This window comes from Paramormyrops kingsleyae, chromosome 9 (assembly GCF_048594095.1).
Source record: "Paramormyrops kingsleyae isolate MSU_618 chromosome 9, PKINGS_0.4, whole genome shotgun sequence".
In the NCBI taxonomy this organism is placed as follows: domain Eukaryota; kingdom Metazoa; phylum Chordata; class Actinopteri; order Osteoglossiformes; family Mormyridae; genus Paramormyrops; species Paramormyrops kingsleyae.
Genome location: NC_132805.1, coordinates 4,649,391 through 4,675,368, shown reverse-complemented (window position 1 = coordinate 4,675,368; position 25,978 = coordinate 4,649,391). Strand labels below are relative to the sequence as shown.

At 42.5% G+C, this 25,978-nt stretch overlaps 1 protein-coding gene across 8 annotated transcripts in view; it reads left to right on the top strand.

The window, feature by feature from the left end:
• The first annotated feature begins 1,723 nt into the window (after positions 1–1,723).
• Positions 1,724–25,978, top strand: part of mef2d (myocyte enhancer factor 2d) — a 50,903-nt gene continuing 26,648 nt past the window's right edge. For 3 of the 8 annotated variants that reach the window (XM_072716108.1, XM_072716105.1, XM_072716106.1), the window contains exons 1-3: positions 1,724–1,924; positions 21,353–21,730; positions 24,036–24,239. In XM_072716108.1, the coding sequence (XP_072572209.1) occupies positions 21,677–21,730; positions 24,036–24,239 (258 nt within the window). In that variant the 5' untranslated portion in view covers positions 1,724–1,924; positions 21,353–21,676. Of the gene's footprint in view, positions 1,925–2,279; positions 2,397–7,780; positions 8,117–21,352; positions 21,731–24,035; positions 24,240–25,978 lie in introns of those variants that run through there. The other 5 variants (XM_072716104.1, XM_072716101.1, XM_072716107.1 and 2 more) reach the window with 5 other exon arrangements.

Below are 25,978 nucleotides of genomic sequence, written 5' to 3'. Positions count from 1 at the left end.
GCTAACCAAATCCAGAATATATAACTGCTTCGAAAACTGCTTCAAAACCGTTTCACTTAATAAAAAACGTTTTTTATATATTGCTATACAACATATGTTAATCATTCTGTATAACACTCGTACAGTCAGCATTTGTTTACGTTTACCATTCTGCCACTTTAAAGTACCCACGTTGGCCAATAGTTCCAAATACTCTGACGCAGTTGTGACGTACATGCTGCAGTACATGGAATTCGGAACGAAATAAGTGTATAAAATTTATTTAATCATAGATGTATTATGTATATGCTTTGTAAATAGACTGTGCGTATTTATCTGGCAGTAATAAATAATAACATGGAAAGTTACACGTCTCTATCTTGATTGATTTTTACTGTACTCCCTGCTCCTTCGCTTCCTTTCTCATGGTAAACATATGTCCCTCCGCGGCCATACCATAAAGTAGTACCCATGAATTAATTTGCTTTTCGGCAGTAAGCTTAATGTTCAAGTTTATGTAACGTTGTTTGCACACAGTTCAATTTTCATTTTAAATGGGAGTAAAACAAAAATTGTATGCAGTATTGTGAACATTGATTTTTTTTTGTCAGGACTCGACTGGATTGCACAGTTTGGCATTCCCAGTGTTTATACTGAAGAAATGCCAACAAGGCTTAAGAAAATGGTACTGTGCCTGTCTCGATCACTCCTTTGTAATATTGCCTGTTATTACTATCCTGTATAATTTATATTAAACTTCTTATTAAACATTTAACAAGTCATTACGTTGTTTAAAAACGAGTAACGAATTCGTTCCCAAAACATTTAATTACTGCGATATAATAAAATGAGAAGAACGCACAAATATGTTATCTGCAGAACGTAACTAAATTCTGCATTAAGTGACAGATTACCAAAACCCTTATTTCATTAGAGATTTATGCAAAGAATACCAAATGAATGGAATTGTGTCTCATGAACATGGTTTTATATTGCTTATTAGTTGTAATGGTGTTATTTAAAAGTCCATAACCCTAATTCACCTGTTAGGGTTATGGAAGCTTTAGATAACTATAAAGCTTTACACCCGTACATTTAAAATACTTTATAATTTTTAAACTGCAATAGTCTATAGTCATTTATTCTCCACTTAACAAAGTTGTGCCTAAGGAACTGAGAACTGCTACATCTCACGCTCATGTTTGTGGTTAAACATCAAAATGAATATGAATATTGTAATAGCAAAATACCCATTTAAGCCTGCCATATAACTATGAAAATTGCATCTGCCGTCGGAACGACATTTCAAATGACGAAACACTCAAGATCCTGGTGCAGATTATGAAGACAATAACGGATAAATCACAAGGTGGTATATATGTAGCAGATTATCTGACGTAAAAGATTTACATGCTATTTCCTCGTGATTCTGTGTAATACCCATGTGCCTCAAAGGTAAATAAATAATTTCTCCATGTGAAATGGATATTAAATGGAAATGATTAAGACACTGAGGTAACAAAACTGTATACCTTTAATTGAAACCTTTCAAAACGTAATTGACAAGGCGGAGGGATACGTACACTCCATCCAAACATGATCCCCCTAGGTTCCTCCTCCTCCTTCTTCTTACAGCATGTCAACAAACCCCTGTCTTTTTATTGGCGCAGTCTCCCTGATACCTTGTTTCCTATTGGTTCCTTAAAATGTCAGTTACCGAGTAGTTCCAAGCAAGGTAGTGAGCACCACTTCTACATTGTATCATTTGACTGAACTAAATAGTTAGCTAGCTATTCGCTAGCTATCTTATAGCAAGAAGGGTAATTTAGTTGATGTCCACGTTGATAACTTGTTTATTATTAATGTCGTAACACTTTTTATTCTTATTATTAAATATCAAGTAATTGTATTGTTGAAGTCACGGATGTGGATTTAGTAGCAATTGGTAAGTAACTGACAGCCTAAAGTGCAGTGTTGGCTAGTTAGCTAAAGAGAATGTCTGATAAATGGTCCTTTTGCCGCCGTTGACTTTGTAGGTTGTAGTTGCATGGGTAGCTGGTTATGTTGGCTCGCTGTTTATCCACTTATTCCACTGTGACTTGTGTTTTGGTGGGACGTAGTATGGGATCCCAGCCTGGTCGTGATTTGGAGAAACGTTAGCCGAGCTGTATATGACCGTGCGCTGATTTCTGTCCGCGTCCTGAGTCCGCTTCTCCGGACAGGCGACCAGCCGCGGTGCCGCTCGGCTTCTGCCACGGTGTCAAACGGAGCGCGCGACTGGCCGCTTTTTCCTGCGTGTGATGTTTTAAAAGGGCGAAGGAAGTCGTCTGGTTTTGGGAGACCCTGCGCCGTGGCCGTGACAGCTCCAGACGGGCTGTCATCGAGGAGACGCCGGAGCTGTTTACTCTCCAGGACATGTAGGTTGCTATCCAGCTACATAATATTAAAAAATTAATGGACTTTAATAAATTGCTCGAAAGGATATTTTCTTTACGTGAGGCTGTTTTATTTGTCGCGCTTTTGATTTATGTAACTAGCTGTATTATTTAACTACCCAGTCTTTCTGTGCGGTTTAGTAAGAAGTCTCATAGTAGAGGATTTTCCGCAGCATTTTGAGGACATTTTATGAAGCATGTAACTTTTTTGTGATTGTTTTTTTTATTCAGCATTCATATTTGTCGTAGTATTTGTTACAAGCTGCATTGGCTAATTAATTGTAAACGAGACGTCATGTAACTGGCACACCTTTGAAAAATAGTTCTGTATTGGAGATTCATTAGATACAATTGCTCTTAGTCAGTAGCTAATTACCTACAAAGTCGACGTTTCTTAACGACAGGAGTCATTAAACCCTCCGCAACCACGAAAGGTAGCTACAGTATTTAAAGAGTTAGTCTGATTCATCCAAGACCTTTTTTAGGTAGTAGTTGCTGTTGCTGTTTCGTACCGCTTGATTGAAACGTTAACACACTTCGCAGTTTTAACTCTACTTTCCATCGGTAGAAAGGAGATGTTCCGCAGAAGTTGTCTTACAGCGAATGCTGCTCATACCATATATCACCAGGGTCACCATTTTCTGGGTTTAAAGTAGAGAGTGTGATCTGCTTCGGATCTTGAATTTCGTCTGTTTGCTGCCCTGCTAGCAATAGAGATTAATTCTTTTTTCCACTGTGTGATGGCAGTTAGGAGTCAAAAAAGTCTAGACATTTTTTTAAATTCCCTGTGATGGTTTAATTATAAGCGCTGTGACGTGTGCTTTCATTAAATCATTATTTTGAATAAACAGTTTAATGACTGACTATATGATCCTTAGATTGCAATGAACTGCCCTCAAGGACAAATTCTGGGTATTATCTTCATCTATCTACTGTCCTCTGGCTATTAATTCGAAGTGTGAAGGCCTGTGAATTTCCAAGCAGTCCCCCCCCCCCAGCTCATTTTAGCACTAGGCTTATTATAGGTTATTGAAAAGCTTGATGTCGTAGTTGAAGTGGCATTTCAAATTAAAAGGACTGAGTGAGGGAATGCATCTTGGCCTTTTGGTGGCCGAGCTCATTAGTGGAAGAGGGCTGCGGTTGTGTCGTCAGGTGAAAGGATTTGTGCATCTCAGGGGTTTTCTGTAGCAATGCCTGGACCCCCTTAAATGAAATCTATATCATGGATACCTGTTTGAAAAGCTACAGAATGGTCAAGCAGTAATTCTGCAATAATTAGCTGTTTGGGTTACTATTTAGTCCTTAAATGTATCTGACTTTATCATTTGTTTTTAAAGCATCCATATTTGTGTTACAGTATGGCTTTTTTTGTTGATATGCTGTTGTTTATTTTTTATTTTTTTGGGTCATTGCTCACCATTATATTTTGGCAGTGATTCAGCAGTAGTAATTAAGGACCAAACCGCTCAATGAATGAGTGATGAATGTCTGATTTGTTAATTACATGTTAATTTCCTGTCCTGGATTTGCTTTGAAGTGTGCCCCTGGCCTTGTAAATTAGAGTAAGGTGAGTCATGCATACAAATATACAGTTTGGCGTATAAAGTTTAACCTAATATTGAGCCACAGGCTGCATTGCTGCCAGTGTTCTTTATGAGGCAAATAAGTGTTGCATGCCTGTAATGTGAAAACTTTGTCAAAGAACAAAAAATCATATCACACATTTAGGTTATGAGTCTATGGAGAGCTATATTTTGTTAAGGTGAAGTTAGATGAAAATCAAAACAGTGCACTCTACGTAATGGGCTGGGAAGAATTTTTGTTGTGACTTTTGGCTCTTCTGGGATTTTCTCTAAGTGGGAACAGTATGAATATTATCAGTCAAAATGACATGCCTTACAGATTTTTTAAACACTTTCTTTTAAGCAGGGACTGTTAGTACTGTTCAATATATTGACCGTTCTATTATTCCCAACGGTACCAGTTAAGATGGTGTTTAGACACGCAACTGATTAATAGGAATTAACTCTGTTCTGTACTTTTTTATGTATGGTACTTAATCCACCCGCATTAAAAACCATATTGTGTAGATGCTTATTATTTTTCTCTTTAATCTTAAAATTTAAAGTTGAATGAGGTATCGTGAATAGGTCTTGCATAAGTAGAGAAGTAAAGTTTTAGGGAGGTAATCTAATCACAAAGTAAAATTTGTTTTTACAAACAATGACTCCGCTAGAAGCTCACTTTGACTTAATTGGTATGCAGGTCTTATTGTTGGCATCCTGAAATTATGGTATGAATTTTCAGAATTAAGACATGATACATAACAATACAATACAAATATCATTAATATTAATGTGGTAGCATAAGCATAATGGCATTATTTTCAAATATTGTTTTAATAATCATATATTTTAAATGTATATTTTACAGTTCAATTGACTTTCAAGCCCCAATAACATCCTTCATTTAAATTACTACCCTGTTAATAGTTACTAGTTCAGCAGTGTCAGACAGAACATTCGTAGCTATTCCCCCCTCCATCGAGTAGATAGTCGATACTGCAAAGTCTGTTTCAGCTATGCTGTCCCTGCATGTTAAACACCGTACTTTCGTAAACATCTTCAGGAACCTCTACAGTCTAGTTTTAGAAGGAGGCTGATGTTTGACGCATATTCTTTGCTTGCATGTAGTTTGTTACTTAGCAACAATTCGAAGTTCAATTTGAGTACGTATTAGAAAATTCAGGCAACATTTCTTAGTCTTACTAGCTAATTGTCAAAAGTGTTCTTGAAAGCAGCTGATATTGAGTGGCATTTTTGTGCAGAAGACTGCTCAGATTGCCCAATTCATGGGCCACTATGCACATTCCAAAATAAAGGAAGCAACCTTTGATTACTCTGGAATGAATTGCTCCAGTAGATTCTATGAAAAGTTTGTGCAGGTCAATGTCAACATTCAAATTGAGATATTGAATGAATTGATTTAAGTGTCCATTTTTTTGTATTCTCTACCCAACACTCTCATGTGTTTACAATGAAATGTCAATAAAAGGGAGATCCATATAGGTAAAGATGAAAAGAGGTGAGTCTGTTGTTGTGGGATTGCTTCAACTTCATCTTCAGCCTTCAGTGAGATCTTCCACTCCACGCAGCTTCTTGCCCCTGCAGGATCTCTTAGCCGCAGCTTATCTTGGTGAACAATCCTTGTAGCCTGGGGTGGAGTAGAGACTTGTCAAAACCCCTGGTGATATGCTGTGCAGTGTAGTCTATTGGATCCAACATAATGGCCTTCCTTCTGACAAAGTAAAATAAAATGGATTGTTATATTCCTGAGATAAAGATGTCAAGCAGCCAGTGTTGCTTTCGTTGACTTTTTTCCCTGCAATAGTCTGAATAAAATGATTTCCCGTTCCGAGATTAAGCTTTAGGTCATCTGTGGAGGTGTCTTTAATAAGGACTTGTAGATTCCATCAATTGGCTCTGCCATGAATATTATTTGGTAACATCTGGAATTCATATTGGTTGAATTTTTGCTGAAGAACCTTATCTTCAGTATGAACAGTACAGTAAAGTCAAATATGTCATTGATATTTGTATCTGGTATGCGACTTAGTGTTTACCAAAGTGGTGTGCCAGATCAGGCTCAGCACAATCTATTTTTCATCTGTTTTCATCAATGTTTTTTTTCCCCGACTTCATATTCAGCCAGAGATTGAATAAGACTGAATATCTTACTCTGTGCTGTGTGAAATACATATTCGGTTACCGTGGGGACATTCCTAGCCAGCTATTATATATTAAATCCTATCTGTTTAAAAAACAACATTCATAACTTGGCTGCATGTAATTCAGCTCAATATTGAAGCATGACAAAAATGCATATTTTCTTAAAGGAAAAAAAAATGTACGTCTGGCTAATAATTTGATTAAATGACCAAGATTAACTTCTCAGATAAAAAAAAAAAGAAGAAAATTCTCGAGTAAAAGGTATTCTGAACATATGTAATTGATCGGGGATCCATTTTCAGGTTAAGATGTTTCTGTTATTTGTTCCATTTTTACAGAAAGCTAAATTGTTTGTTGTCGTTAGTATTGTTGTGTCATGTTAACAATGCTAAATAAAATGTATAAAATATACAGTGTCAGATGACTAACTTCTGTCAGTGTATTGTCTGGCTTTAGAATTTCCTTGTTTGTTTGCAAGTGTGGTTCTCCTCCAGCAGACCTGCTTTTGCAGGACGTTTGTATCTGCAAGCCTGAGGCGTATATGACTGTGTATATGTGTGGCTCTGTCTGCGGCTGTTTCCTGTGAGTCAGTTCATCCAGATTATGTGTGTCAGCTCATTTTGGTTAGGTTTTTGTTTTTATTTTTATTTTATTATGATCATTTTTTGTTGTGGAACCCGAGATTTGGGAGTTGGCTTGTATGTGGTGAGGTCTCTCTCTGAGCTGGCACCGCGTGTAGTGTGACCCAAGCCTTGGCATGCAGCAGATACAAAGAGACAAAATGGGGGATGGGGTTGGACTTGCTCTGTGGAGACCAGGAAAAAGATGGCCAATAGTCTTCTGTGATGATATAAACTCGCGTTCTTTTAACAGCTCTGAATTTTTGTGTGGCCAGTTTAAAAAAATAAGTGCTTGGCATTAAATGTTGCAGGGGAATTTGGGGAGTGTGTGTGCTGCATTCTGGTATGTTTGTTTTTTGGGATGAAGATGATTAAGCAAAATGTCCCTGTGTGAATGTGGTTTTATTTGGTGTTAAGCAAGGAAAAAAAATAATACTCATGATAATAAACTCTGAGCCTGTATTAAAACATTTATTGAGAGTTGATTTACGTGTTAAATCTTTTTACCAGACAATGGCTTCTTTCAGTAAGAATTATTTATTAAGGATGAAATATTTTGATATATTGGTATAATTTACATACCTCAAATTTTCGTTTTTCAAGTTGTATGGGAGGGCATTATGGTTGGTGTGTGGAAAACTTAGGATCATTGGTCCAACACTTGGATCAGGGAAATTGCAGAAGACTTGTAACTTATTGGTTTTTAGACCCCAGGTACTTTGGGAGAATTATTCATGTAATTGAGTTAGTTTGTATTTAGTTGTCAAAAATCTAAGCCTATATAGACCTATTTACTGCCTAATGAAAATCTCTTGAAGGTGTTGATGGATAGCGTGATGTTCTGTTAGCAGCTGATGCCCACCGTTACAGAGAGTTGGCATGGCTTCTGTAGTCTTTGGCTGTGACCACACTTACTGTAAGCATTCATTAAGTGATTGGTTATGGATATCTGTGTCCCTGTCGTGACAAAAAGGGCGTGTGATCAAGGAGGGAAGCCAGCAACCGGACTGCTCAGTTATATGTGGTAAACAAGATTCCGGGCCTCATAGCTGCCTCCTGCTTTTTCAAGCTGTATTCAAGACTCCTAGATATACACCCACCTTAATAAGCTGTAGTCAGTTAGGTAGATAAGTGAAATATGAGATGACATAAGGGACCATGGTATAAAAGAATAGCAATCAGTCTGAATTTTCTAGACTAACCACAGAGAATGTATAGCAGGTTATTGTCCCAGTTGAACTGTTTGCTGTGGAATGGAACGTGTTTGTTATGGAATCTCCAGAGGAAGTGGCACAGCTACCTGAAGATTTGTGCATATACAGATCTGTTTGACGTCCATCCTTCAGAGGAACTGGTTTGTTTGGCTCCTGACAGCACACTTGTTTCTGTTTATGTTGGGTAGTTACGTCACTGTAATGATAATGTTAGGTATATTGCAAAGATTAGGAGCACCTTGTCCAGCTATGCATTTCTGTTGTTTTTCTTCTTTTGCAAACTGGCCTGATGCACCAAAAATGCCACTGGATAATCCTCAAATATTTATGTAGCTATTTACTTTATATCTGTGTATCTGTCTTTTTGAATGCCATTGGTGCTAAAGAAACTAGACTGAGGTCAGTTGTCCGTAGTGGAGGACAGGGATCCATCATGAACAATATGTGAGATTAAGTATGTTCTGTAGCAAATTTTTTCCCTGTAGTTTGCATGCAAATCAATGAAATGCTATTCTGTATTAAAGAAAGCTTTCCTCCATATTAATTGTTTAATTGGATAAAATAAACCAAAGTTTTGGATGGCAAAATTACTGAGGAGCTGTAGCTACAGAGTTAAGGGTAATCACTTCTTCTTATAACTGTTTTTCATCATTCCCGTTCATTTAATTGCCTGTGGGTGTATTTTATATTTGAAGAGAAGCTGTTTTGAAATGAACTGGTAGTGCTTGGAACTCCAAAATGGGCCACCATCAGGCATGTCACTTCTGGTGTCGGCTTACTGAAGTGGTGGCAGCTGTTCGGCCCTTAAAGGGGAAGTGCAGACCTGTAATTTGATTATAGAATTAACTGCTGTGTTACTGATGCCCGCTTACAGACACAAAGAGACACTCTTCCGGGGGTTTTATGTCCGTGTGCGTTTGTCAGAGTTCGCTGTTTTACTTATACATGTAACATATTACAATGCTGCCAAACCTCAGCCAAGTCGCTGAAATCGTTTGGAGTTCAGCGACTCACCAGTATATGATGTGTGCTCATGTTCTTGTGTTCAGAAATGTCAAGTATATGACTAACCCTTGATGTATGCAATGCAATAGGGCTTCTTTGAATTCTGAAATCTTAATTAATTAATCATGCCATACTGTGTTTTTGTGAAACTATGTAACTTAGCACACTGCTGTTACCTCACCTGCTTCTGAAAGTTGGCATAAAATACTGAATCTAAGACTAGAAATGGACTAGTTAATTGTATATATGTAGAGGAATGTAGACGGAAAGTCCTGATTTGTGTCAATACTGTGAGCTATATCGGGGAATATTACAAATATCAGTGTATTTTAAGAATCTCTTGGATATATATTAGATTTTTGTCTAATATCGCTGATACTGATAGTAGAATGACGCTACTTGTTTCTTTTTTCCTGTGGAAAACTAAAGATTGAACTGTGGGACAGATTTAATTAATTAAAAATGTTGCGTGCCATATAAAGTTGTCTTACGGGCTGGTACTTTGTGTGCCCTTCAAAGTGGAACTGATGAAATCCCTTGTCTTTCACTGTGGAAAATGGCTGATTGTCATCTAATGCAATCTTCTCTCTACAAAGTTTTATTATTGAAGTTTAATGTCAGCCAAAAATATTGGCTAAGATTGACACAGTAGAATATCTTGATTTTTAATGAATATCGGCCAATACCGGTATGTTAACCAATAGCGATGTCCCTTGATATGTTGCTTTTTTTTTGTTTTTTTTTGGTACCCTGATCCAGTCCGATTCATTCAATATTTACATCTACCGTCTGAGTCCTGATCTGATCTTTTAATAAATATACAAACACATACAGTAGGCGTTGGTGCATTCTTCGCCTGAGTAAGCCTCGTGATTTCACAGAATTCTTCCTTGTGATGTTTTTGCAAGTGCATAATTAGATTCATTGTATTAAACAGGCTCTGTCGCTACCTGCTCTCGAAAGGATGACATTGCAAACATTGTAAGTAGCTGCTGGTCTACTTTCAGTCTTCCCAATTTAAAGAATTTCCACACGACTGACATCTTGGTAGTTTGTAGTTTCAAGCCATGTGCTTCAGGCTTACTGCACTGTGTGATAGAACGTTACAATCTGCGCAGCTGATGTAAACTGGGTGAACACGGAAAGTTCAACTGGATCATTCCTTAGGTTGGGCTGCGATAGCCAATACCGATTAGTTAAAAAATGTCAGGATCCACCCTGATTTCGATCTTTGATATCAGCTTGGAAGATCACTCTTAACCGAGATATATAATGAATCTCTACTGCGCAGTAATTTGCATGACTTTTTTCTTCTAATGGTTGTTTATATTAAGAATGATCTTCGTTTAACCACCAGTAACTGGTTCATGCTGCTTCTCGCTCCACCCAGGGGGTAAATGGATGTTCACGGCTGCAGCATGTGTCGGCTAAAAACATGTCAGGCATGGTTATATCCCCGCTTAGCTTTACCAGATGACGGCGGTCAGCTGTGAGCTTCTGTAAGTGGCTCTAAGCCCTGAAGACTGCAGCACGGCAGAGTGCAGAGTACACTGCACCCGCTATGTCTGGATCTTCCCTTTCTCACTCAGCAACAATCACTAGAATATAGATGCTCCCGACGTTACGATGGTCCGTGTTATGATATTTTGACTTTACAACGGGTATTTCAGTTGCGTTCTGTTTTTCACTTTCAGTATATTACTCTGTAAGTTACATGAGATATTCAACACTTTATTATACAATAGGCTTTGTGTTAATGATTTTGTTGGCTAATGTAAGTGTTCTAAGCATGCTTAGTCTGGGCTAGGCTATGATGTCTGTTAGGTCTTCTAGTCTTCTCGCCATTGTGTTATAGAGTTCATGTATATGCATTGATTATTACTGGTACATTTGATACACTACATTTATTTGTACACAATACTATTGCTGTCTTAAAATCAGTCAGTTAAGCTGTATTTCCAAAGGGAAGAAATGGCCTTTCCTCCAACTGCAGTCTATGGCATTTCCTCAGTATAGTGAAATTTTCAATAGTACTAGTTTCATCATGGTTTTATTAGCTTTTGAGAAGAAAAATATCTGGCCTTTGAATGCTTTAATGAGCTGAAGCGTTCTCGGTAACCTTTCGGAAAACATGAGACTTCTCTGGTTCTGCGACACATGCACATAGCCTGTGGTGCTGGAAGGTGTCTTCACAGAGGCTGTAGGTGCTAAGGGCTGCTGTCGGGCGAGGTCTTAGCACGTTGGTCCTGCCTTTGCCACAGAGAGCAGTCCACAGTGGCGTGTGAACAGTGCGGCCATTAGGCCAGCACAGCTGAAACAGCAAACGCCAAGGCTGCGAGCTGAAACCATACACTGCTATGGCTCCTGCTCATTTGCAATGCTCCCCCCTCTGCTTTTGATCTAATGGCTTGATTCTTCTCACCATTAATTGGTGTTCTGCTTCCTTTCTCTCCCTCACGTCTGTCCTATTGTCATTTTCCAGACGTATGATGCCGTGTGAGAATTCCTAGAGCTTTGGGCTTTTTGCAGTGTTCCCGTAGGCCATTTTCTTTTCTGTGTTGTTCTTTCTGTGGGTGTCTGTTTTTATATTTTCCTGTCCATGTAAGAATGAGCCTTTTCTGTGCATAGTTCCTATTGGGGGAGGCAGTGGGAAATGGCAACGGAAGAGTAGAGTTGGAATTGCCAATGTGTTCTTGACATAGTCCTCTGTTTTCAACTCATAACTCTGTCTGCCCTTCCCTGTATGTTTATGTATGAATTTCAGTCAGGGAGTAGCCTCTGTATCAGTATGAATGTTGCCAACAGGGAAGATGGGTGGGCTGGGATTGATAGTCTGATTTAAATATGGCTCAGATGTTGACATAACAGACGATGGTATGCAAATGATGTCAGGGTCACAGCAGCCCAAAGAGGTGGTTTTTTAAAAATTCAACTTTTTTCCATTCTAAATCATATTGTCTGAGTTCTTGCCATCCTCCTTCCACATTTAATGGATGACTGAAATTCATCAACCTGTCCCCATCATTTTCACACGCTCCTTTCCCATCTTCCCCAGCCTCTTTCGCTCTTTCCCACACTGCGAACTTCGCCTCGACACCCAACTTTTTACTAGTCATCTGATCTGCTGCATCTCACTCCTCATGCCACCTTTAGTTTGCATCTCTTTCCATGGGCTGTGGCCTAAGAAGTAGAGTGAATTTTAGTTATCCTGAAACTCTCTGGGGAAATACTGCTGTTTTCTATATGATTACCCCGGTTCTGATGTTTCAGGTGCCTGACATCAGGCATTATTTTCTGTGTGTGTAATATGCAGTCTGCCAGTGAAAGAAGCAGCCAGTAATCCATATTCTCTGCTCTGTGTTTATTCCCTATATATTGTGTATTGTCTGTGTATTTGGTACACAGTGAATATATGGTACTGTGTACTATACACAGACTTTTTTTTTCCTCTGCTTTTTTTTATAGACTTCATATACTTGTTTCTAGCAAAACTAATTTGTAATCACTCAACAACAGTTCAGGTACTGAACTGAGTTCTAGACTGAATAGTTTCATGCTACTTCAGCCATCTCCAGTGTAATCAGGTGTTGTATTTGGTGCATCTGTAGACTCTGTTATGTAATAGACTGAATGGGATCAAATACTTTTTGGTTTCTATTCATTCGGTAGTAGATCTTGTTGTTTATATTAAAATGATTTAATTCAGCAGGGATTTTGAAAACTTAAAAGAACCTAAAACTTAGGTTTTCATAACTTTGCTTTTAGTAAGAAGTATATTAACTAAAAGAAAATGTATGAGTGCAGAGGTCCTCATTAGAATGAATGTTGTATTATACAAATTTGAAATTACATTTTGGCAGTTTTCTGACTCGAGACATTTTGGTCTCTGAAGCCTAAAGGCCTTTAGGCTTCAGGTCTCTGAAGCCTAAAGGATGGTGCTCAGTTGCCACCATTTTATGAAATGTATGAACTAATGAAAATATAATCAGACAGAGGTTTCTCTAGCGGTATGTTGAATATTTCCCACCTACAACATGCTGCACTGCATCAGCTAGGCCTCGTGGATACTGACTGTTGATGTTTGGCCAAAGGGCTTGTGATTCCTGTGGCTTTAATGTTACCGTGCATTACGGTTCATGAAAGAAGTCCTGCTAATTGCACTCAAGGCTGCCCTAACATCTATGATTCTTTTTAGTTTAATTGTCATATTGCAAATCTCCATAATAATTCAGTGCTGTTCTGAAACAGTCATTCTCGGCCTTGCGTTCTGGCACTGTACTGCGTCACGGGCAGCTCCTGAAAGCATTTCAAAATGCAGCAACATCCTGATCATACTGCCTGTCTTGAGGGTTCAGGAGCCGCTCATTGTGGCAGCAGGATCTCCACCTATTTGTCTTTTTTTTTTTTTTTTTGTTACAAATATCCCTCATGGCAAAATGTTTTGCCAGAATTTAGGAGAATATTATAAATATCATTTTTATATATATATATATATATAGGCAGCTGAACAATGCCCTTAAATGTGGGACACTTTTATATATTTATGCAGTCAATGTTCGATTTCTCCACAGCACGAGCTACAGACATATTGTCACAGGTTGCTCCAAGCTTGCTAGCCCATCTGTTTTTTTGTAGTCGTAGCCCAAAGAACCCATGACATGGGATGAGACATGGGTGGGTGGGGGTTCGTGGGGAGAAGTTAGCTGGAGGTAGTAAAGGCAGGTTGTCTTAGGTTGTCACCCCTCCCCACCTGTGATCTGTCAGCTGCTATGGGCTTGTTCAGCATGTCAGCTGTTTCTGAGCTGACGTCTCTTGGCGTGAGTGTGTTTGGAAGTGGGAGGAGGTGTGTGTGTGTGGGTGTGGGTGGTCTGATCCGCTGCATGTCAGGTGCCCGCAGGGCTCAGCCTGTGCATGGCGCCGCCGCCTGGCTCGGGCCGTGCAGCCTGGCCATCGCAGCAGCCTCGCATTCGAGGACTCCACGTTTCCTGCACAAAGAAGCAGCTGCCGCTGTCCGTAGGCCGGCGTGCTGGGCTGTGCCGCCCCAAAGAACGGGATGTTCGGAGTGCAGATGGCCAGGGTGACTCCCGTTCCACGGCTGGGGTGACTCCTGTCCCATGCCAAGTGCCTTTGAAGTCAGGAAGGGCTTTTCCCCCCCCGTTGGTTCATCGGTAAATCAGGCACCCTAATGCTGTTTTATAAGCAGCACATAGTGACAGATCGATCATGCTTTTTTAATTTGCTACTTTGGAAGAGTAGGTGACCGTGTTGTTTCATTTAACGGAATGTATAGGATATTTGATTTGTCTTTATTGGATGGTTCCAGCATATTAGCAAATGGTCTGTTTGGCCCATTAATTATTTCCCCGAGGCTCCCTGACGGTGGCACCTTATACTAACAGCTTTGAGCCATGTAAAAGAAGCTGGCACAGCATGTTGTTCTGGAACATGTTGAGCACCAACCTGGTCTCCTGTAATCCCTGGTAAGTGTGTGCGTGCGTGTGCGTGTGCACGCGCACATGCGCACTACTGAGCGAGAAGTGAATCTTCGGTCTGGGCCATGGAGGTTAGTGGTAACTCAGCATTACAGCGCCTGTTAATGTAAATAAGGTTCTAAACTATGCAGGCAGTGCCACTGTAAAATTCTGCTTTTATGAAATGCAGTAAATAGAAATGGTTACTTACATTGAAATGCAAATTATACTTGCGGTCGAATTAGAGAGAAGTGGACTATCTGCACCTAAGAATACCATTTAGTTTAATTTGGGCCGGACTACTTGTACTTAAGAAAAACCCATTTATATTTTAAATTAATGTTTTAAGTGCTTGTGCTGTAATTTTAAGAAGTTGCTTTCAGTTGAGGTCTTTAATTTGTTTGGTTCCAGATTAATTAACAAAGTGGAACTTTTCTCATTCTGTCAGTCACTGGACTTTGCATTCAGGGTGATTATAGTTTAGAGTGAATTGTATTTTCTGATGATAATTGACTTATCCTAATATCCATCCATCCATCTACCAAACTTATGAGTATGAGTCTGTATAGACCATTACGAATGAATTCATTTCCAAAATTCTGCTGTTGTATATAAGTTAAAAAAATGTTTTTGTTCTTTTGTGTTTTTAATCAGATTTGTTTTATTCTTTATAGGGCAACTGTTATGGAACCATAGACCATTTTCGAGAAAATTCAGACGTTTCATACTTTAAAATGAGCTGATAGTGCATCTGACCATTACATTCAGACATGCCTATACTATAAATATCATAAATATGCTCATTTATGCTTGTCTGCATTAGCAGGTCACTGTATCTCGGCACAGTCAGATGACATCGAGCTGCTTTGATTGTGGCTGTGCTAGTTCTCCGAGCACAAACAGCCGCACCCTCTGCACAGGGTTTTGAGCATAAGGATGGTCACTTCAGATCTGAGCACTGCCCTCGTGGACGTTTGTGGCCGTCATGGTACTAGAGCCGCGTTCTGGCAGTCCAGCCTGATCCTTAGTTTATATGTGAACTTTGTGTTGCCTTTCTGACTGCACACTCATCTCTTCTACTTCTCTTCAATACATTTGTGCCTTTGCCCCCCCCCCCCCTCACCCACCCGCCCTTCAGCGCATGCGGTTAGTGGCATGCAGGCCTGGGCAGGACTGGGATCTGTCGCAGGAAGACAGGAGGGCACAGGCACACAAATCCTCTTATTAGGCAGTGGGCCAGTGCAATCTGTGCTATGAGAACCCTAGAGAACACAGCATTGGGGCGGGGGGTGGGGGGGGGAAGCTATAAACCTGGGAAAAGCGGCTTGATTAGGCTATTACAAATTGTTTGTTGTGGCAGTCATTTTTTCCGATTTGTTTTTAATTTCGGTGCTTGGCATTCAGGATCTTTTCATTTTTCCCTCCCTGCTTCAGGCAGATGTCCTATTCAGCTCTGAGTGGGGCAGAATGTGAAAAGGTTTGTTTATACATTATGTCAATTAACATTTTGTTTATTATAAAGTAACCTTTGATATGACTTTTTTTCCCAGCCAGTTAGCTTTAGTCTTCCAAAAGCTTGTCCTCGCCATGTGGACCTACCTGCCCTTTTTAAAAGCGTCCCAGGCTAAATAATAACGTGCTTCTGCATCCGTCAGTGGAGTTTACAGGAAGTTTATGTAGCACGGCAGAGAAAAACAGCAGGTTTTTCGTTTTTTTTTTTGTTCCCCCCCCCCCCCGAGTTTGCAAGTTGAGGCTTTGAGCAGCTGCTCAGCTGTCTGGGGTCGAACAGAAGGTGTGTTAGCAGCTGCCACGTGGTTCATCGCGGCTCACAGATCTTGTAGAGGGAATGTACACACGTGAGGGGGGGGGCGGCATTGGCGGCCTGACAAATGCGCCCCCCGTCTCTTTCCACAGATGCGCTGACCTGCCTCATTCTGCTCTCTGAGTTCCTGTTGAAGACACTGATGAATGGGGTGCAGTTGCTGGAGACTTATTATCCTGAATGAGGCTGTAGAGGTGGGCTAGAGGAACAGGCCCTTTCCTGAGGGTCAGTTTGAGGAATCAGTGTGCAGCTGATTGGCAAAGACCCCGCAGAGCTACACTTAGTTAGTTTAGTTTTGGCCTCCAACTCTGAGCTCTGTGGTATTGACACATCGGGCTGAATCCTGGGTGATCTTTGTAATGAATTCACTCTGATTGTTGAGTCAGAAAGATGGCGTTTTTGGGTAGCGTGCGCAGGGCTGAAGATCAGCGTTTCCAACCTGCTGCTTCAATGTCGGGATGGTGTCACGGGGTCCTGTGTGGCGATTTGCATGCCTTCAGTCTTCAGTGAGCTGCCCGTGACTCTGCCTCACCACTCGAACGCCCGTCTGCTCTCTGACCCAGTGCCACTCTGCCAATATGTCATGAATAGCAAGTGTTTATTACGCTCTTTCGATTATACGCTGCATCACGGTTGTGACAGAAATTGTGACATTTCAGAGGAGGCGGGTGGAAAAAGTGTAAGTTTTTTTTTTTTTTTGCGTTATGGCTAAATGTAACATACTGGGCCCGGTTTTCCGAAGCCTTCTTAACGCTACGTTGTTCATAAGTTCTATGTTAAAAGCTTCGGGAAACTGGGCCAGGGGCTGGTGGTAGTAGCAGTAGTCCTGGTCTTTGTGGTGCTTCACGTGAGCTGTCATGCAGACCATCTCAGGAAGGCATCTGACATTGCTGACAGCGTTGAGCTTCAGTGACGTGATGGATGGAGTTACTGCACTGATAATCGCCGTATTATTTGAACCCTTGGCCAACTACGTAATCTCGCTACAGTCAAGTTTATTTTTGATGAGGCCAGTGTGATTTTACTGTGGAGACAGGCCCTCTGATCCATGTCTCTGTGGTTTTGTCTAGCTATGAGGCAGGGGTCTTAGGGAAAATGTTTATCTGCCTTAGTGGGTGCCTATGCAGAGCCTGCTGCTTCAGTAGTAAGGGTATGCCTCTCAGGCTGTAGAGTAAGCCCCCCTTCCCCCACCTTCAAAGGGGGAATGCTGTCCTTGCACTGTAGCCTCCCCGGCCACCTGTGGCCAAAGCGATCAGGTTCTCCCCCCCCCAACCCCCACGGTAAAGCTGGATAGCAGCTCTCCGAGGCAGGCTTGATAGTTTCTCGCAGCGTTTCTCTCTGCAACAGATGATGCTGTTGAAAAGTCTAGTCACAACACACAGTCAGTAGCATCGGTAGGACATTGCTCCCCTGCCCGTGAATGAGGTAAATGACTGGAAATATCCAGAAGTTGGTGCTGGTTGGAGGGAAATCATCCAGTCCCACTGCACCATTTGAGTAACTGGCATCCATGTTAGTGGGTGTGTGTGGCTGCTTGTCTGAGTTTGTGTCTCTATGACATTCCAGCTTTTATGTTGTGTTCTGCCATCCTTAATGTTCCAGTTAAGACTGCTCACATTATCCATCTTCTGAACAGGATTTTTCTCTTGCAACATTTTATTATTTGTGTTATATATTATGTCCGCCACTCCGACTACAGATATATATAAGCAAAGTTAAAATTGTCAGCGCACTCGCCCTTGTCCCCAGTACAGCAATGTTCACCATCTACTGGAAATGAACTCTGATTTCTTAGAACCTGCAGAAAGCAGCTGTGAAGTCAATGTGCTCCTCACTGGAGGGAAGAGGAAGCACCTTAGAGTTCTCGGCATGAAAGCCGGAATATCATGGTTCTGTGGTGTACGGCTGCCTGCTCATGAAGAACAATTGGCTTCAGGGATCATTGGTGCCCCTGTTACATGTCGTCTGCTTAGCAGGCATTTTTAAGCTCTGGATTATAAGGGTACTGGTAGTGGAGCAGAATGTCCCTTTTTGTTCTCTGGATAAATGCCGAGGGCCTGATCTGGAATCAGCAGAACAAACCCGCTGCCCCATGTAATGCTGATTTTTGCCCGTGGTGAACTGTGCTCTGGGAAATCTACTGTATATGTCCCTCCTTATTGGGCATCCTCTTTGGCAGTTTCCTGTTTTGCTGGAGATCCCTAGAAGAGTCGACAGTTTGACCAGCAGTTCTCTTTGAGGTTGTAGTAAGTAACTGGGCTGGTACTCGCTATAAGCTCTGAGTCCCATGTGACGTAAGCAAACACGAAACACGCAAATCACATGCATTTGGAGCTGATGGCTTTCACGCATTGTTGTTAACTATAGCTAACATAGTTCATAATGGGGAAGTAAAAAAAAAAAAACACGTTTTGCTCATTCCTGCGTAACAAAGGTTTATGTGTGGGTGTGGCCTGTATCGTTATCTTCTGTATGAGTGTGTGTGTGTGTGTGTGTGTGTGTGTGTGCGTGTGTGTGCCTGCATGCCTGTGCGTAACCCCAGAGATCCGAGTCCACAGCTGAGTATGAATCACACAGCTGGGTGAGGAAGGCTTCTGTGTTCCCACCACCTTTGCTCTCCTCCCCCAGGCTGTGGGCTCTTCTCCTTGAGGAACGGAATGGGATCCTACCACAGGAACATTCCTTTGGAGCACCAGGCCATGTTGTTTCTCAGCTGCCGTTTTAGACGGCACTTTTGTGCTGACTTGATCCTGTGAAAATCTAATGGGGGTTCCTGTGTGCGTTCATGCCCATTTGGAAACTCTGCACTATCTGTCTAAAGTACTTCTCCATGTGCAGCCTCAGATTAATTACACTTGGAGACGACTAGTTTAGCTGAGGTTTGTTAGAGATTGGCCAGTGGAAGATGGGGCTAGATACTTGGCTTCCAACACACAGTGTCCATTCTGCGATGCTGTTTGATGTTTTGCTGTTGGTAAATTTGTTCTCATAAAATTAACATAGGAGGAGTAATGGCAAAAATTTAAAAAACGGCTTTTAACATTTCTGAAATATAATTTTGTGCGTATTTTTGGTGCTTTCGAGAAAATTGAAAATGCCTCAGGCCCGGTCTGGTCCGGTCATGACACAGAGCAGAATGTGTGGCCGAGATGAGAGGGGAAGTGGCCCTGGGGCGTGAAGGACACAAGGCTGCAGACTGCGCACCTCCACCGATAAAGGAGCCTCTCCATGTGCCGCATCCTTGGAGGCGAACTAAAGCGCATTTAGGACCAGCTTTCCGGCCGCACTGCCGAGAGCGTCTGCAGAACCATATGGCAGCTTTCCTGATGAGGGACGATCACTGTTAGTTAAATGGTTAACAGATCAATTATCCAAAGTGATGTAAATGGCTTATAGCTGTAGATTATACAAAAGTGCATAGCTAGGTATTCTAACTGAAGGAAGGTTAAGTCAGGTTAAGTTCCTTACAGCAACAGAGCTCTTTATCAGGCTGGTAATCTTATCCTTATGTCCAGTCTCTTGTCAGCAACATGGCCGGTATATTTTCAGATCCATCACCCATTTGAAATGTAGAAGTTATGTACGAACTTGTCTTAATTTTGTCATTTTTGTCAGTATTCATGTGAAACAGTGACACGGGGGGATTAAATTGTTAGAAAGTATTTGTTGGTTTGGAAACATTTCCTTTGCTACTGAATAGGGAGATTCACTTAAAAAGATGTCAGCTAGGTTTGCTAATCTAATTGCAAAGTTATTGGCGTCTTTGAAGGTAGGAGTTGCGTGCCAAATGATAGTGTCTCCTGGGCTTCCTGTTGAGTGCTCCTTGTATAGGGATTCAAGTCAAGACTGGCTTCAGCTATGGATTAAGTTTTATTTTTCTGAATGATATCAGTATCTAGTTCAAGGGTACAGCAGCTGTTACTAGTATTTGAATCTGGAATCACTGTAACACTTGGGGCTCTGTCATAATGAAATGATGATGATTTAAAACACCCAGGTTGTCAACATAATTCAGAACACACACATGCATCTGCACCCACACCTAAGCTCGTTGAAATAGACAGATCAGTTTAATTAATGCTTCCTTTTGTCAGAAGCCAACAGTGGGAATTTATAAGTCATTAAGAGGATAGTTGTGTTCCTTTCAGCAGCAAGTAATGTCTAAATGAGCTGGCTTATGTACCATTTTGATTGAACTGTCAGTGTTTTGTATTATGTCTGTTGAAGTAAAAACATTAAGCCGTCTGAAGTGTAGAGCACTCTTCTACTGTTTATATAGATCTTTTATTCTGGAACGTCTAACGCAAACGCTCATGGACACACTGGAGTAAACAATATTTTACTTTCTGATACCAAAGTAGGGGGTTTAAAAAAAGGCATCAAGGCTTTCTGCAAGAACTCCGTGTCTGTTAGATGATAGCATTAGGCTAAAAATTGCTAGCATCTTCGTTGCTAAAATTCTAGTTTTAACTTGGGTTATTAAAAGCAAGTCACACTTTGGTGTCAGCTGGAGACATGTTTTAGTTAAGGTGGCTCCCAGTGCCACTGCTGTTCTGGTTTCTGTGCTCCTGTGTCGCTGTAGCCGCACAAGATTTCCTTACCGCCAAGATGTAGAGCCGTCGCCACTTTAAGATGGTTATTTAATGGCTGAAAGGGCAGATGCCCGCCCCAGGCCGTCAAGCCTGGTGATATGACAGTGATGTCTTTAATGAAGCTGACTAGGCACGTTGCTGAACAGGATCTGCCTCGTTAGGCTTGGCTTTTTGGGAGCAGCCACACTTTAACATTTTAAAGGAAACTGCATTCTGTTCTCCTAGCGTATGGTGGATTGATTCACTGTCCTCCGTCTGCATAATGTAGACGTGTCGGGCGATTTCGATGACCGTAGCAAATCCTCAGGATTTATTCACCATCTTGGTTGGAGTCTGAGGAAGGAGGAGATGCTAGACCGGAGGTCCAGCCCAAAGTGTGCAGCAGCTGTCAGACTTCTGATCTGTGTTGGTAATGCGATGTATGTCTCCTGCTTCTGTGTCCAAAAGTCATCTAATCTCCTGCTCTATGTTCCCCTCTCCCAACAGCAACACCCCACTGATACCAGCGTTCAACGAGGGTAAAGGCTTCCAAAGCCTCCAAAGAGACTCGATCAGCAGGCTGCCCCCCCGCCCCCCCCCCCCCCCACTGAACAGACCATGAACTGAACGCCCAGCCTCCTGGCCCCCGTGTTGTTTCCCTCTTTATTTTTTCCTGCGGGGTAAGAACTTTTTGATCAGCTCCCACCGGCAGGGGATAGAGAAGAGAGGGTCCATCCCGCCGTTGACATCACACCCCATCCCCCCCCCAGATCGCCACACACACCTTCGACCTGTCGACTTCCTTCACCTCTCCACCACCATACGGGAAGCATGGGGAGAAAAAAGATTCAGATCCAGAGGATCACAGATGAGCGCAACAAACAGGTGAGGATCGGTCAGGAGCCTCGTCTGTCTGTGAATGGCCAGTTTGGCTGGAGATGGCAGAAGAATGAAAACTCTCAGACCAGAGAGAGCCCAGTCAGAGCCATGAGGCACCTGTAGGTTTCTGTTACATCTGAACAGACCAACGTTTTTTTTTACATTTTTGATATATTTAGTTTTGCACTGTTTGATTTTTTTTTAAAGTACCGCAAGCACCGATAAACACTGACTGTTTTGAGAGAGTTTTGTTTTTTTTGTCATCTGATGGTCTTGTTCAATCAGAATCAAAACCTGATGGCAGGAACAAGGAAGAGCAAGAACATTCCTTGTTTTTATTTTGCATCTCCTCGCCCAGGCAATTGGTTACTCCCTCTGTGCAAGGAAGACACTAAGCTGCTTGAAAAACCTTCACAGTGGAAATACCAAGCTAATGTACTGGAGTCCACCAATTTATCTTTCTTCTTGAAATTAACATTCGTAGACATGTTTTAGTTCTGGGGTTTCAAGAGTAGCCAAAAATGCCTTCCAATTTAAATTCTTCTTGGTTTATGAGTTTAATAAGAAATGCTAAAACATCATTTATAAATGCAGCTCAGTATGTAATTAATTTACTTGTGGCTCTTTAGCTGTAGGGGCGTTTTAACGCTTGAGTGAACAATATTTAAATTCACTGTTGTGTCATTACTCAGTCCAAGAGCAGATCTCTAATGACAAGCATCCCATGTTGCATGGGCTTGTGTGGGAGACTGGTATTCCAGAAGATGGGACTTGGACAACAGCTCCCTCCGGACTGTAATCCCTCTCCACACCCAGAGCACCAGTGTTTTCCGTGTGGAATGCAGCTGTGCGATAAAGAAAACACAGGCTGCCTTAATCCCTCCATTACCAAAGAGCCCCACATTCTGATTATTCTCACCGTCGTGTTGCATGGCTCCTTTGCGATCTCCCTTCGTCTCCTTGCGACTCCTGCCTGATATTTATCTTTAATTAATTTTCCCAATGCTACAGTCAAACTCGACACAAATGCCTTAATTAGCCACGGGCAAGTCTTTAAGAGGAGTGATCAGAACAGGGTGAAGTCAGGCGTGTGACTTGCTGATCAGTAAGCTAATTGCTTAATCACTTAATGGTATCTTTTATCAACCATTTGATTGGTGGAAATTGGATTAAATGGCCAAGATTTTCTGGAGGAGAACAAAAAAATTGGCTACTCTGCATGGCTATAGTTATTTCCCCCCCAAAGCATTTTATTTTGATCATGTTGACATTCATATGATGTATGGAGACACAAAGACTATATTCCATAGTAGTTGTGTTCTCTGACGTTCACTGTTATATGACTTAAATGGCATTGAAAGCTCAGAAGACTTTCAGCACTATATTTTGTCTTCTGTGTGTTCCTCCCTTCTGCCAATGCTTTCCATTTCCACTGTGATTCAATTGTGTGTATTTTTCCTACGTGTGTGTGTGTGTGTGTGTGTGTATTTGTGTGTATTTGTGTGTATTTATGTGCAGAACGGTGGTGGGTGTCTCATAGGCGGTTGCCCATGGAAACGACCCCAAAATAATTTGATTTGTGGTGCCGCGATGAGGGTGAGAGTGAGGGGGAAAGAGAGGGGAAGGGGTGTAGCGTGGGTGGAGATTTGGGGGGGGGGGGGGGGGGGGGGACAGCCTTCTGCCTGAGAGAGCTTCTTCAGTGTGACATGAGGAGTATGTGGGCAATTAGTGACAGCGAGAGTGACAGGAGGAGAAACTGGGGATTTTTTCACGTGACAATACTTCCTGTGATTCTGTGCATCTCTGTCTCAATTTGCGGTCTTGATCCTGATTATTAAAGGATGCAAAACAAAGATTAGGGAGATGTCGCTCTATATTCATTGTACCCCCTTAGACATACCACTTCCCAGAAAAAAGCTGTCCCTCTTGATCAATATAACTTCTGTTCCCATGGAAATATTGTACATCTTGCTACGTTTCCATGAGCCGCGTTTCGCCTTTGCGTCTGTTGTTAAATGTTTTGTGTTTACACTTTCAGTGCAGTGGGTCTTATTTAGTCTACTGTGGAGCTGACTTTGTTTGCTTTTCACTTGACCCGCTGTGTGGTTCTCCTCTTTCCTACCCTCCCCACACGTTCCCGCTATCCTGTCATCCTCTTTGGTTGTTCTCTTTCATTCTCTTCCATCTGTTACTTTGCTTTCTTTTTGCACGCTGCAAATGTGCCGTTCATGCGACAAATGGTCTCCTCCTAATTAAAATTAGCCTTTTTGCCCCCTCCTACTCCCACCCCCCTCCCGCACCCGCTTCACAGGTGACGTTCACCAAGCGCAAATTCGGCCTGATGAAGAAGGCCTACGAGCTGAGCGTGCTGTGCGACTGCGAGATCGCCCTCATCATCTTCAACCACTCCAACAAGCTCTTCCAGTACGCCAGCACCGACATGGACAAGGTGCTGCTGAAGTACACAGAGTACAACGAGCCCCACGAGAGCCGCACCAACGCCGACATCATCGAGGTACGACGGCCTTCACCCGACATGACTGAGAGCCTATTATTTCCTGAATGTCGCCTCTCAATGAGCTCCTGTAACCTATCGGCCAGCCCTGGCGCACAGGAGTGGCTTCCTCGACTGCAGAGGCGACGTGTCATTGAACCAGGACGGATGTTAATTTAAAGCTCCTCTCAGTCTGTCCATTAAGTGCCGTGTGATCTAACGCTCTGGGTCTCTCGGAACGTCCTCTGCACCGGTCAGAAATGCGATACGTGACCTTTTTTTTTGTCAGCAAGCCCTTTCGCCCACCGACATTGGGCACGGTGGCCTCGCACCGGCTGCGGCCAGAAGGTATGCTGATAGCCGGGCTTTCGTGGGCGGACAGGGGGTCCCACAGGCTCCTATGTGCCACTGGCAGGGCTCCCGGAAGGAGGTGGGACGGCAGAAGCGGGGACAGTTGGGTCCAGTACAGCCAGTGTGCGGACGGGAAAACGGCCCTGAGCAGCCCTCACCCCGAGCGGCTTCCTCTGCCCTCGGCGAGACCGCGGCCGCATGGCCAGACGGCCGTGCCACCTACAGCAGCCAAACCACACTGGCGTTTCTCATCGATTTCCTACCCTCTGCCTTTATTTGTGCTGCATGGAAAAAGATAAATGTTTAGAATGGCTGAATTAATCAACGAATATCTCCTCCTTTACGAATAACTAATTTTTTTCTAAAACCAGCTCAATAATGTGAATACAATACAATGTTTCCCAGGCACAGTAGGCTGCGCATTGCAGGGCATTGGGCAGCGTAGAGCAGGGTTTAATCAAGGAGTTTATTGTAGGAATGTACCAAGTGGTGGTGGTGGTGGGGGGGGGGCGTGTTTGGACCAACTAGAACCTTTTAAAAATAAGAAGGACACGGTGCAGTTGAAGCTGAAATGCCTGATATGTGGAGGAGTCTTCGTTCAAGCCTCACTCTGCTGACCCAGTAAAAGTGTGTCTTTTCATTATGCTGTCTTTTTTAGTTGCAGGTTCAACTGAGCCATTGTTCTCTATAAACTGAATATTTGTCACAGCTGACAGGCCTGGTGAAGGGTAAATTAATCAGGGCGTGGCCTCTCTATGCTGCTCAAGGAAAAGCTTCTGTGGCGTTTTATAAGTGTGTCGCGATGAAGACGGGGGGACCAGTGAGCCTTCCGGAATATCGTGGCCTCCCAAGAACCTGCTGCTGGACAGCTTTAGAGACGTACCTCAGAGGAGAGCTTGGGGGGCTAGACAGGGCACAAATGCATGGCTTAAAATGGGCTGCCGCACTTCCCCTGTCTGCCTGCCTCCTGGAGACAGGAACAGCTAAATTAACTAGATTACACATGAAGGACATGCGATTTTGAACCGGGGGGAAGCCGAGATCAGATATCGATGTCGGGGGTAATTCATGCACCCGTTTCTCCACTGATTGAATTTGACCGAGTATGAGAAGGCTGATGCACACAGACAACGCACACGCACGTGCGTGCACACGCACACATGATTCCGTGTGATCGGCCGTCGCTGGATGGGGGGAGTTGGGCACGCACTCCCCCTCTCAGCCCTGCACGTGCCGCGGGTGGGGGCAGCCCTCTCCCTGCCAGAATGTGTTAAGCTGCTTGACTGCGGATCCCAGTCAGGAAGGGGGTGGAGGAAGGAGTGAGAGAATGGCGAAGCTGGCAAAGCACTGAGATGAACTGAGCAGAGTCGCGGACATGAAGGTGCACATCTTGTCTTGGATGATGATGT